General features: G+C 45.0%; 1 protein-coding gene across 4 annotated transcripts in view; it reads right to left on the reverse strand.

Annotated features, from left to right (window-relative positions):
• Positions 1-11,770, reverse strand: part of CSNK1A1 (casein kinase 1 alpha 1) — a 33,089-nt gene extending 21,319 nt beyond the window's left edge. For 2 of the 4 annotated variants that reach the window (XM_052684703.1, XM_052684702.1), the window contains exons 1-3: positions 11,202-11,770; positions 10,404-10,510; positions 235-361 (exon numbers count right to left, since the gene is read on the reverse strand). In XM_052684703.1, the coding sequence (XP_052540663.1) occupies positions 235-361; positions 10,404-10,510; positions 11,202-11,324 (357 nt within the window). In that variant the 5' untranslated portion in view covers positions 11,325-11,770. The remainder of the gene's footprint in view (positions 1-234; positions 362-10,403; positions 10,511-11,201) is intronic. The other 2 variants (XM_052684701.1, XM_052684704.1) reach the window with 2 other exon arrangements.
• Between the last annotated feature and the right edge of the window lie 2,557 nt (positions 11,771-14,327).

Raw genomic sequence — 14,327 nt, forward strand, 5'->3', positions numbered from 1 at the left:
ACTCTCAGAACCAAGTTGAAGAACTGTCAATTGCGAGAAAAAAGACTAAACAGACAGGCACTCCTGAGGCCTCAGTTAACAGACTGCAAGGCCTTGATTAAGTTTGAAGCAGTACAGCATCTCAACTAACACAGAAGGCTGTTTAACACATTATTTAACCTACTTAAAGAGAACCATGCTACACAAAATAACATTCAGGTTTTCTGACACCCTGACATTTATGCTTGTACGTACCTGGTCTGCTAGCATAAGTACTGTTTTCATCGTAAACCTGCGAGAACAGAAGTTGAAGAGGTCTTCAAGGCTGGGACCAAGAAGATCCATAACTAGAACATTGTAATCCTTTTCTTGACCATACCACCTGCAACAAAGAAACGCGCTCAGCATTAGCAAGAATCATACAAGTTTGAGCCTCAGCCATCAGTAAACAGGAGTGAGCCAAGCAGCTCCATTACTGTCAGTAACGCAGCAGTTATGCTCCTGAACGTACAGAAGTGATCATTCTCAAAATGCATTTTTGGAAACCAATGGATGCTTTTAGAACATTCAGCATTTCCAAACCCTAGAAGCCCTCTGCTGGACTCTCTCCAGTCCTCCCACATCTCCACCGTCCCCAGAAGCCCAGAGCTGAACACACCATTCCAGGTGCAGCCTCAGTAGAGGGAGTGGACCATCCTCCTGTACCTGCTGGCACCACTCCTGATGCACGCCAGGATGCCACCAAACCTCTTCAATGCAAAGGAACATTGCTGGCTTATGTTCAATCTAGAGAGTTAACTAAAAACCAGAGTTATTAGTCACTCTTACTTTCCTGGAAGCAAACCCTGAAGGCAAAACTGAAACTGACAACAGCGCATGGCATGTTTAAGTTTCCCTGAAGTAGCAACATTAAGTTTTAGCAGCAACTGAAACACCAAACACAAGAATTAACACAATCAAAGCAGAAGTCATTACAAGCCAACATACTGAGGTTTTGGTACATATCTCAAGAACTGAACTGAAATTCATCAGCAGGACACCTTACAGTTCTATCTTTATTTTCTGCATTATTTAATTTCACAGAAGCATTGTTAATTGCTTTAGGCTTTGTTTCATGTAAGGCATCTCTGCAATGCAAAGAATTCATGCAGTTAACCCATACTACCTTCTCATTTATTCATTCAAGTTTTGCAAATATCAATCAAGTACTGCTGTACTACTAAGTAAATGACAAGAACTCTTCACTAGATTTTTAACATGATACACGGAAAGGCAGTTGAGTGCCACAGAGGCAGAAATAGTTGTTGCAACGCACACACTTTCAATCACAGGCAAGCAGGCAGTAGGATCAACTCTTAAGTGTCTGATGTGTCAATGTGGGACAAAAAAGAAAAGAATATTTGTTTCAGGAATTACTCAGTATGACATCTTGGTTCCTATCAAAGTCACCTTTGCAAACTGCTGAGTAGTTATGACGAGGGTCTATAAACAACTCTGCAGTTCACAGTTCAAAATGAAACACTGCAGTCAACCAAAGCGATGAAAACTGGATTGGATGATCTGCTAGATATTCTGCCATGAAATTTAGCTGCTCTATGAAAAATAAACCGAATCCAAGCACCCTAAGACCCGCCATTCTAAAGAGTAAATCCAGATTCAGATAAACTATGTTTTGCTTTAAGTGAAAACTATTTCAGATGCTGATTGTAATTGTTCATTACAGTAATGGCTCAATAGCCAATAGCACAGTCCAAGGGAAAACATAGGCACAAGAACTTTTTTTAATCTGCTGATCACTTAATGTTTCTGAAAAGCAGACTCAACTTTGCAAGACAACAGGACTTCTATACACCCAGTTTTCATGCTTACAGGCCTATAATTCCCCAAGTAGTAGAGCACCCCATTTATTCATTGCACTGACAGCAAGTGAAACTTCTGCTAGAATACCAGAGTCACCCGTGCTTTATTTACTTTGCTAACGCTCAGTTTTCATTTCCCTTGGAACATTTCCAGGGAAAATGAGATTAAGAAGTAAGGCTACATCAGGTCCATTCACAGCGTGTCCAGTAGCTGCTACTGCTGGCAGCACAAGAAAAAACATTACAAATGTTGGCTCTTCTGAGGAATCCTTGGAAATGATGATGCTCAAGAGCTTGGCAAGTACTCGTTGATCCCACAGTCACTGTAAGATGACATATGATCACACCTTTTGGACACGTGCTTTGCCATGCAAGTTTTAATGCTGCAGGGAACGCCACAGCACCAAACGGAGCACACCTCTGGAAAAAAGGCTGGTCGTCTCCAGAGATCTCCAGTGGTCCAAGCCCTTCTGCTGGTGCAGTGTCAGAAGCAAACTACCAGTAGGAAAAAATGACTGTACAAAGCCCTGGTTAACTATCAGATGCTACAAGAACCTCAGAACACGTCTTCTACTTGTCAGTTAGACATTTTGTTCTAAACACGCCCAGAAAGTGAATTTCTCTCTCTCACTGAGGAGCAGAGAACAGCAGCAACATTTTTTAAGCAAGGAGAGCTCTAGAAAGCAGGAAGGAGATATTTATCAACTTACCAGTTCACTCTGGTTACACAATAACCCTGTGTATTAGTTACATACCACATATGTTCAAAAGAAATATAGAATCCCTGGACTAGGAAAAAATCATTATCACTATTCTAACTTGCACAGTGCCCACGTCCTACTAGGACGTACTGCACAATTAGACAACTTCAGTTCTGCTGCACAGGTCCGTCTGTACCTACTCGCGAGAACATATATATATATATTATATATATATAGCTTATAGCAAAATCAGCTTTCCCAAACATTTGTAGAAAACCTTACTGGAAGGCTTCACTAATTATTAGCAGGACAGTGCAATACTGTAAGACCAGGAGTTCTCTCTGAACACTGCACGCAGCACAGCAAGCCCTGACGCAGCCGCTAAGAGGCACAGCCCATGTTGAAGCTGCGGGCTGAGCCTAAGCTGTGTGTGCGTAGAAATGCTTCGTCACTCTCCCATGTCTCATTTGTTCAAGGCCACTGATCAGTTAGAGCATAGTTCATAAAAACAAAGCAAAAAACCCAAACAACTCTTTCTGAAGCTTTTGTGGTTAGAACATTATCAAATTCAAACTGTGGCCTTCATTTGGCTTCAGCAGCTCGTCTCACTCAGCAGACCAAGACTCACCATGTCGACAAGCTTCCAAATCACGTGGTTTAGCAGCCTGCTACACAGCTCCCATATACTCACACACAAAACTCCTTGTAACATCCTGAACGGTTTGCAGCTCTATGCTAAACAACTAAGTCACATGACACAGTAGTTTCGAAGTATTTGGTTTCCAAATCCCACCCAGTGAAGTATGAAGCCAGATCATATGACAGATGAACGCTTACTCAAATGTTTTTTCATCCCCTTAACTAACCTTGAGACAAGCAAGCAAAGTACTGATGCACATCTAGCACCTAGTGGCAAAGACCATAGGTCAACTTGACCCAAGCTTAAATCCTTTTGTTTCCAGAGGTGCATCTTTAGAAATCATATCATCTCTATTTCATAACCACATGGCTCCTAAATAATGCCAATAGTAAAAAAAAGCCCTTGAGAAAACATGTCTAAAAAGAGCTTTAAGAAAATGAAATATTTGGTTATTCCCCCCTGTTCACATTTTGTATTTCTTTCCTTTGAAGAGTCAAACTGAGGTAAACCAGTAGTAAAGAAGTCAGCAAAAAGCTAGCAAAACTCAGAAACAGGCTGGGAAACTACAGGCCCAGCTGCAGCCTCCTGTGCCACTTCTGCACCCTTGATGGACAATGAGTAGTTTTACACATTACATTGATAACTGTGCTGGTACTGCTACCTTGCTGTAATTACCACCACCAAAACCGTGCGAGCTGTTCAAGGGATAAATAAAAGCATTCAGGAAATTCATGTTTACAAAGTGGGAAATGTAAACAGCAGTGAATGAAGCAGCTCACTGGACAGCTGTTGGTCACCAGCAAAGAAAACCCGAACCCCAGGTGCTCCGAACTTACCAAGGCATGAGCATAAGGCAGCATCATTTCACCTACAGGTTACTGTATGCATAAAACCAGAACATCAGCTCACTGTCACAACAATGCATCCCTACTACCAACTATAACAAGACTGTCTCGTTTCAGATCAATAAAAGCTCTCCTCAGACCCCTGTTTTGCCCAGCGTCTGCTCTTCTGCTACAGGCTTCTGTGAATTTGACTGCCACCACTGACTATTCCTGTACCACCAGGAACTGCAGAAGGTCACGCTCGCGTCCTACAACAAAAAAGCATCCTAGTGCCTCAGTGCAAAGAAGTACAATGCTGCTGTGAGAAAGCTTACACCCAAACTTTAGATTCTGGAATTCAAGCAAAAATATAATATTGATGAAAAGGCATCCAGAAGCAATTATATCTTCATTAAATAAAAAAGGTCAATTTGCTCTTCAACATTCTACTACCTTCTGCTAATTTCACCATTTGTACTATGTCACCCTACCATTACTCTGTCTAGTTCTATGCAATTAGTTTCCCAGCGTTTTGGCTTTCAAATGTCAGACAGAAGAACTCATATGACAAAAAAGTGGAGACTGTCAAATGAAAGTGGATTGAGAAACACTACTAGAACAAAAACAAGCCACAGTGAACAAGCAAGCTGGAAAGAACTACTGGGATTACCTGAGATAACCTTATCAGTAAGTTTGACGAGTCAGTGTGCACACGAGGGTGAATACACAAGTCTGGAAGACCTGGTGAGCACAAAGGACTCAATGTCCGAAATAAAACCAAATGATGAATGCACTGAACTCTTCCACTTCTGCGATCACTAAAGCACTGACACAGAACTCTCCTAACAGGGCGTAACGTAACGAAAGGGAAATCACAGGCCTCCCTATAATCATATGCTTCCACAGGCAGCACTGAGAAAAAAATCAGCAATCCTAACCAATGCAAACACAGGTATTCAACAGAAACTGGGCAGGAGGTGGTGCCAATGCTTCCAGCACTGCTGTCCCTTCATGCAGCAATCCACAAACGCACGGGTCAGATATCCAGGAGAGGCAATATAAAGCAGAACAGGGACAGAGGACTTCAACATGGATGGAAAGGTGGTGATCCTAGCAACTGTGTTCACACAGCTCAGCAAGCCAGTCATGAAGTTATGCAACTGCTCATACAGGATGACTGTAAGAGGGAGGCAGCCATTAAAGAAATCAAGGAAGTAGTAAATGGGCACCGACCGCCTACGGGTACAAGCACTCATCTTCAGGCTCTTTCCAACCACAGAGCAATGAGTGCTGGCCTAAGAAGTCAGCATTGTGCCAGAATCACAGGAAGAACTGCACATTAACCAAAACAAGCAGAAACAGGACCAAAAGTAATCTCTTCTGGACTTCTCAGGCCAAACTCCTGAGAAATAAAGATGTTACAGACAAACCACTGAGTATATTCTGCCTGTAGAAGTACACTAATTTGAGTCTTAACAGATATGGAAGCAACACACGAGGAAGGCAATCTACCGCTCAGATCCTGATTCACATCTACATTGCCACATATCCTGCACTCCCTGAAGCTGGAAAAGCACTTCAACTGCTAGCCAGCTTGGAATCAGTAACATAAATGAACCTAACATAACATGGCATGACTGAAATACTGAAATGGAATATTTAACAGATGTCATCTAACATTAGTTGCCATGGTGAGTATGAATTAGGCCACTCAAGCACTAAATAAAGAAATAGCAAAGAACACCCTATGTTATCAAGTTAGGTAGGATATAAATAAAATTTTGTACCACTTTTTGTACAGTTATGAGAAAAATATGAATACATGAAGCATGCCAATGCAATTCATCCATTAGGCACAAGGGAAATTTCATCTGCCTGGTCTTATGTTGCATACATACTTCTATGATCTGCTGCTTTGCTAGTTGTTTTATGAAGTAAACTAACAGCTGGTAGGAAGCGAGGGGAACATAAGTCACATTTCTTCCATAGAAGTCAAAAGGCTCAGTTCAGATGAGAAGGTAAGCCATTAATCTACAGCGTGTACTGCAAACACTGGAGGAAAACAGACCCTTTCTGTAGGACTTCTGCTGATCATCTGTGCCAAATGGAGTTAACACTGAACTGCAAGTGCACACTTCTGCAGCTGTTTCTGCAAAGGACGAACTAAGGCAAGAGAAAAAAAGCAATAAAAAGCAGGGTCTCTCTCAGCTGCTTTTAAGTAGTCCACGAGCACCAATTAAAACAGAAGTTTAGATTGTTATAAAACATGAAATTTTGTTTAAAGACATTCATTCCTAGCAGTAAAAGTTCAGGGATTCATTTCAGTTTCACACTGAGCTTTCAGAACAGGAGTGTTGCTCATATCTACCACAGTGGGTCTGTCCCTCAGTAAAAAGGTGCTTGAAAGAAATGTACCAAGTTTTAAGAATAGAATTTAAAATGCTCAGGGAAAATTCCATTGTGAGAACCACCTCAAAATTACTGAACTTGACCACGGTTTTCCACTGCGTGTACTATTTAGTGAAGATAAATATGGAGAGAGGCTTATTAACAGATTATCCACCAGCATGGCACTAAGTAATGAGAGAGCCCTGATGTCTGAGATGCTTTGACTTTTTTGACAGCAGCTTTATAACATGCCACACGATAGGACATTATGTAGCAATACCTAAGTGACAATATTTAATTTCTCAACCTCACAATATTTTGCAAGAACTTACTGCATTGTCAAGTTAGAAATGTAGGATTTTACCTGTTCAACCTGCAAAAACAAAAAAGTCAATAGCATTTGTACTTAAACTTCGCAGTGACTGAACTCAAATATTCCCCGATAAGCCTCAGATGCAACTGAATACTGCACGTCTCCAGCTCTGCTCACAGAACACAAGCATCTTCTGTTTTACAGTCAACCCTGGTTTTTGTGCAACACTTTCATACCTTGCCAACAGCTGCAGCTAGATTCCCCTTCCTAGTGGGAAGCAGGTAACAAGTTACACCGAGGTGTTGTCAGGAGAAAAAAAATCTAAAGTTTGCTTTTCTTTTAGAAGTACATTTGCAAGATATCTAAAGAACCTTCATAAAGGATATCAACTCTTGTTCCTGATCACCATAAATGGCAAAAACCAAGAGCGGCAACCACAGGCGGTTCAAACAATTCTCTCGTCAAGAGCGCTTCAAGAGATTCACACCATAAACAAAACAACGAGACCTCAAAGTTTCACTTCTCTGAATCAAGATGAAGAATGTGGGAATCAAAGCAGATATTCCAAACTATTAGGATCAACACCCAGTTAATGAGACGATCACAGCTAAAAATGCTTTGCTACTAAAGAGAAAGAAAGAGCTGATGACCGAGAACAACCAGAATAAACCTACCAGAATATTGCAGACTTGGCACTGTGTCCCAAGGCAGACCAGATCATCAGATGTTAAGCTTGGTTCCAAAGCCCGTTGTCAAAAATGAAGACAGTATAGCCAAAATTTGTGCATACCACAGTCTGCAGCGGTATTCACAGGTTTTGTGACATTTCAGAGAGCAGTTCAGAATCCTCCCTGCTCTTCCAGAAAGCAGCAGCTTGCAGCAAAGTTGAAGAGCCCCGTGTGAATTTAAAGTTGTGCAGATATTCAGACAACAGACGAGCTAATCTCAATTTTTGCTATTTCATGTGGCAGTGATATGTTCTGTTACAGTGCAAGCAGCAAGTCCTCTCTCCACAAGTGAAAGCTCACAGTTAATCCCACAGAAGCAGCAGGATAAAAACGCCGTTGAGCCCAGCTTACACAGCACAGAAAGTGGAAAAGCTTGGAACCAGATACTTCATTTCTGTTGTTGCTGCTTAAAGGTACCACTTCACAGAAAATTTAACCAACTTACTGCTAGAATTTCCTCAACCTGATTCATCCTTCTCAATACACTGAGCCAAGAACAGCTCATTCCAACTGGACAGCAAACCATTACAAAACAAAAGCAGAATGCATATTATCAATTACACATGCACAGACCTAAGCACAAAGTCATACACTCTCTCAGCTTTGCTGCTGCCAAAAACTCATGTCAGAAAACTTGAGCTGTCTGGAACAACATGTGCAGTAATCTGACGTTGCTCCTAGGCTTGGTTAAGCACCTCAGTGATGCACCTGATTGTGTAAGACAAGTTCCCTCCTTCAGATTCCAAGCACCAGGAATTGGGTTCTAATGACACGTTTCAATGCTTATCACTCGAACTGTGAGCTGAGCAGCCCCTCTGCTTCCTCTTCTAGAATATAAACAGAAGTACTGGTTTTATTTTTTCAAGCATCACTGCATTTCATATCACAAGACAACAAGAAAAGCACAAAGAACCAGTCAAGCAACATCTAATATGTACATACTTAAAATTTACAATAAAAGACACTTCCAAAGTTTTTCAGAAAAGGTTTTTTTAGAAAAGTCATCCTAAGATTAACAATGCTGGAACCTGAAGGTAGAAATCTTCAAGACCCCCTGACATAATCAAATAGTATCTCAAGTACAACAGAAGCCATCTGTGTTGTTTTGAGTGCTGCCCCAGTTGTCAATTCTTACCCAGATTCTTGTAATTTGGTACTACTTTGCAGAGGCCAGATGTCAAAGAAAGTTCTTAGTTCCTCTGTGGTGATGGAACTTTAAACAAGAGTCATAGGGAAAGCGAGGTCAGATAAAAGTATGTCAAATACAAAGGAAAGAAAGCTTACAAGATTACTGCTTTATTTGAAGCTGGAAACAAGTTTCTCATGTAAGACGACTTCCAGCATCTCGGCTTTAAATAAAAAGCTCATATGAGGCATTTAAATCAAACCCAAGAACTTACTTCAAATAGTATTTCACTTTTGTTACATGGTAAGTTCGAAAAACATGAAACTGAAGTCTCATTATAGCACTAAAGATTTTCAGAAAAAAGCACAAGCTTAAGAAAGCATGCTTTTCCAGTTTGGTGATGAAACACCAGATACCCGCATGCTTTGGCTGCTCTCCCAGTTACCCTTGTTTTAGCACGAAGCTGTACCCTGATGGCTTTCCAATATGCAACTTCTATTTCTCGGCTGTGAAACAAATGTATTCATACAAAGAAAAGAGAAACTTGTCTAAAATAACAATTAAATCTGGTTACACCCAAGCAACTGCTGTAACTGTAGCTGCTCTGTTTCATACAGGTATGTTTGTTCTATTCCTGTAGAAGGCTGCCACGAACAGAGAGGACAGATGGGTGAAACAAGGCTGCATAACTCCAGCATACAATCAGGTCTACAATCAGTTGTGTTTACAGAGCAGGGCGAAAAGCTAGCAACTTCTAGGTTTTGTTAGAATATACAATCTGAAATACACGAATGTCCCTCCAGTTTGTACAGACCACTAGTCTATACACATGCAACAAAGTGAGTTAAGAGCAAAAGGACTAATTAGAATTTGCAGTTTGACTCATTAGCCCTAACGAAGTTGTTCCTGCAGCACAAGATACCAATTCCTTTTATAATACTGCATAAACACCACAAATACTAACTTTAAAAACAATTATTTAAAATACTCTTGGCCAAAGTGTTTCTGGAAAAGAAAGAAGTTTCACTTAGGCTACTCTGATGTGGATTCAGCAGACAGAACTACACAGGATAACACCTCAATAATCAGAGAAATGACTCCTCCTAGAGTCTGCTGCACCAGAACAGCAGCAACTTACTACTGGATCAGGAAATTATTGAAAACTCTGAAAGTTTCAGGCAGAATAAGAAACAAGGAAACTGCCTAACAAGCAACTGGGAGGGATTAATCCTGGCACTTTAACTGTACGGAAATCCTAGTGACGCATCTGTTGCGGGTAACAGAAAGGGGCTGCCATTTCATTCTTGGTCGAGGTTCTCAGCAGTCTCAAGCCTTGCTGCACATAACTATGAAAGGAAAAGATACATGCCTGAGCACGTCCCTTGTCCCAACAGGAGAAGGGGGAGGGTTAATCACGTCTATCCGCCATTTTCTGAGCGGAGGAGGAAGACATGTTGGAACAAAAAAAAAAAAAAAAAAAAAAAAAAAAAAAAAAACAACAAAAGAAAGCAGCCATTTCCAGTACCAGCTCCAAACTCTCAGCTCATCAAGAACACTGGCTCACACAGAAACAATCTCATGCTTTATTCTGATCGCTTTAAGAATTTCTCATAGCTCACAAACTGCTGAAGATCTCACTTCCAACGCACAGTATGTAAGCCTAAGAACAGAGTCTGGAGCATGGAGAGGAAGCTACAAGGATACCCAGGTAGTTGTTAAGCTTAGAAAGGAGTATTTTTCCCAGCAGTCCAACTCCTTCAAAAATGAATCTCTTATGGTGGTGTCCCACCTCATGGGAACATTAAAGAAAAGTTGCCATACTCGGCATCTACAACTGAATCCTACCGTATATGTGGGATGCCAACTCCTCCTTGCAGAATTTTGTAGAGTTTGCTCTCATACAGCAGCTGGGGATGTCTGGCCTTCTGAGACTCCAACTTCACAGCAACTTCCTGCAGTGAGAGGGAACAAGGAATCAGAGCAGAGCGTCCACCGAGCACTGCCTTGCCACTTTAGTATTCCCCACACTCTGAGCTACAATTTTTTACACTTCTGCCAATCAACATCCTGCAATTTGTTGCCTCTTCAAATAAAATCCATAGCATGATGATTTGTACTCGAATATCCATCCCAGGTCATGAAATTGAGCTGGAGATGTTATATCTTCAGATTCACACAAGCAAGGAAGAACGTACGTGGGTGTTTCTTCTTTACAGCTCAGAGAAGTGAGGGGGAGAAAGAATAAAAAAAATACGACAAAAAATAAAAAAGAACTGAAGAAACAGGGGATCTTCTTTGTTTCTACTGCGGTTGATGAACACGAGATAAATCGCTTCCCAGCAGAAAAAAGGGGCAGAGATGACTGCCAGAAAACAGACTTCTCCGGCCGCTGACAAGGCGCTCTCCTCTCCCTACCTCTCACAAAGCAAAGCGCCGGGCGGCGGCCAGCGGCTCCGTGGGAAGAAGCAGAACCGCTCCCAGCCAGAGGCCGTGAGCTGCGGGCCCAGGACCGGAACAAAACGCCCGGCTCCACGGCCGGCGCCCCGGGAAGGCGAACCCAGGGAGCCAAGCGCCGGGCTCAGGAGGGCACCGCCGCTCTCCGGGTGCGCCGAGCCGCCGGACGGAGGTGCGTGCCGCCCTTACCTCCCCGTTGGTGATGTTGATTGCCAGATAGATGTCCCCGAAGGAGCCCGAGCCGATCTTCCGCACCAGCTTGTATTTGCCCCCGACGATGAACTCGGCCTTGGAGCCGCTGCTACTCGCCATGGCGACAGGCGGCCGCGGGGAGCTCCCGGCGCTGCGGGGCTCGGGGGAAGGGAGAGGGGAGAGAGGGCTCTGCCGCCGCCCCGGGAAGGGGAAAGGGGCAGGGGAGGGAAGGAAGGCGCGTGGAGAACGAAGAACGGCGGTCCCCGCCGCTCAGCTCGGGCCGGGCCCCTCGGGCGGCCGCCCCGCTCCGCGGCTCTGCCCCGCTCCCCGGCCGGGAGCCGCTCGGCTTCCCGCGCCCTCCGGAAAGGTGAGAGGCGGCCGCCGAGGTGCTGCGAGGGAGCGGGAGAGGAGAGGGGAAGGGAAGCGCGAGGCCCGCTGGCTCCGCCGGGTCCCGGCAGCCGCCGGTCCCTACTCGGCCGCCGCCGCCATCTTGTCTCTCAACCACTGCTATCGCGGACACAAAATGCCCCCAGCCTGCAGCCGCCGCTTCTTCACCGCGCGGGGCACGCTGGGAGCGGGGCGGGGCGGCCCGGCGCACGCGCTGAGGCGAGGCCGCCTCCTGCCAGCAACGCGCCTGCGCGAGGGGCGGCGCGGGCGGGGACAAGGCGGAGAGACGGCCGCAGGAAGCCCTCCGCGCGTGCGCGCGCACCGCCCTCCCGTTGTGCCAATGAACGCCGTCGTTTTCCATCCGCCCCCAGCACTGCGTCGCGACGCGTTCTGGGTGTGCGCGTGCGCGTCACTGAAGCTCGAGGCCGGGCGGAAGGGGAGAGGCGTGCGTGCCCTCAGTGCTCCTTAAAGGGGCTGGAGCGCCGGGCTGCGGGCAGGGCGTGCATGGGCCTCTGAGCCGTGGGGCTGGTGACAAGGGCTGTTTTCAGACAGTCTGGTGGGCTCTGTCTGCACAGGGAAACGGCAGGCGGTGCTCTCACTGCCTGCACAGTGATGTGACACCTCTGCTGCTGGCTTTTCAGGGCCGTGTCAGACGTGGAGCCTTGCTTGCTTGTTTCTGAATTGCCTGCATTTAAGCCATGAAGAGAATCTGCAGCAAGGTGCCCTGTGTCCTGCTGTGGTGCTGTAAGCACCAAACCCCCATTTTGTGGGGCTCAGCCCCACTACCTGAGGGGGTGTACAGAAAAGCTGGGGAGGGGATTTTTAAAAGGACCAGTAGCAACAGGATGAGGGGGAATGGTTTTAAATTGGATGAGGGTAGGTTTAGACTAGATATCAGGAAGAAATTCTTTACTGGGAGGGTGGTGAGATGCTGGAACAGGTTGCCAGTGAGGTTGTGAATGCTCCCTTGCTGGAAGCATTGAATGGAGGTATGGAATTAAGGGTCCCTTCCAACCCAAACCATTCTATGATTCTCTGAATGCAGCTCTCCGTGATGCTGTGAGCACACAATATCTGCCTCGTTACTCCTCCCTGTGCAGCCTGTGTTATCCATCCGACCTTCAGCCCTCGCCTGTCAGGAGGCAGCACGCAGGGCTGGCAATCCCAGCAGGCCTCACAGTGCTGTGGGAGGTTTCTGGGGCAGAGGGAGGTGGGTTTGTGAGGAACACGAGGGGCCCATAGTTTCCTGTGAAGCCCCTGCCAGGTCCTTGGCAGTGTCACCTGCTGTGATCACCTGGAGCCATGATGCCACTGCTTTTGCCTGGCAGCTTTACTCAAGCACAAGAAGCTCCTGCTCCAGACCCTATTTCTTGCTGTCTTTCAAAAACAAGTTCTCCTCCCTTGTCCTCTAGCTCAGTGCTGTGAGTTTTTCCTTTGCAGGAACATAAAACTGTGAATTCCCAGTGACTCATTATCACTCCCTGTCAGAGCAGCGTCTTCTGCTGTGCAAGCCTACATTTGGGAAATGATTCAGTCCTCAGCAAAAAGAAAGCTCCTACAGTAATGTAGCTCATGTATATAGAAGGAACATCTACTCAGGTTATTTAATTTAATGGGGGCATGCAGAGGATCTGTTTTCCAGCTTGCCTGGCATCCTTAAAGTAATGGGAATAACAAAAAAAGATAAATTATTTTAAGACTGGTCTATGCACAGATTGTTTTAAATAGCTGACACTGATAAAATTGAGATTAAGAGGTCCAGGTTAAGACATTATGGTATCAATAGGAGCATGTTCGTATGAAGGTAGAGGAGTCTTAGCATAGCAGCGTCTACATGAAAAGGGAGGTTTTTATTGCGCCCACCATATTGCTTTCTAACTTGGTAAAGTTACTGTGGTATGAATACTTTCTGTCTGCACAAGTGCAAAAAAGTCCTGGCTTGTGTCCATGTGGCTGCTGCCCAGTGAGGGAAGTCTGCGATTTGCTGTGTTTCTTCCTGTGGTGGACTCACTTAGCTACAGGATGACTCCATGGTGAGAGACCAGGAGGAACAGAGAGGGAAAATTGGCAGTCAGCAATGCTGTGAACTGCAAATATCAGTTCCAAATTTCCCTTATGTTTCAGGGACTTTAGACCCAAGGTTCTACTGCAGGTGCCTGTGCATTTCCAATAAAAATAAAATGCAGGAGACTCAAAATCAGATCAGACTGTACCATATCTGACAGAATGAAAGAGATGCTGAGAGAGCAAGCGAGCCTCCGACTCATTCCTACCTCAATACTGTAAGGGAGCATTCGTAAGAGCAAGAATATCCACACTCTTCTCACTGAGAGGGAAGGTGGATTTTGTGCGGAGGAGCTCTGACACATCACACGGCACTTAAGGGGGCTGGAGCTTCAAGGGCAAACGAGGTGTATCTGAACATCACACTCGTTTCTAAATACAGAGCCTTTCTGTCCTCACTTGCCCTCATATTACTGTTAATCGTGATTTGCAAACAGATTAGGACTGACGTGCACTTAGAGGCCTTGGAGGTTTAGTCGTTTTTAATGATTGCTCTGGATGGGATTTGAGCAGTCTGTAAGCGTTCGAGTCACGTATCCTTGGAGGAGCAGGAAAAACAGGTCTGCAGGTCTCGGGCAGTACCTAGCCCGTCCGTGGGATGCGGGGGAACAGGCTCTGCTGGGCTGTGCAATGCTGCCACCTCCTGCCTGCCGAGGGACAGCTCTGCGGCCA

Source organism: Tympanuchus pallidicinctus, unplaced genomic scaffold, assembly GCF_026119805.1.
Source record: "Tympanuchus pallidicinctus isolate F22 unplaced genomic scaffold, pur_lepc_1.0 scaffold21, whole genome shotgun sequence".
In the NCBI taxonomy this organism is placed as follows: domain Eukaryota; kingdom Metazoa; phylum Chordata; class Aves; order Galliformes; family Phasianidae; genus Tympanuchus; species Tympanuchus pallidicinctus.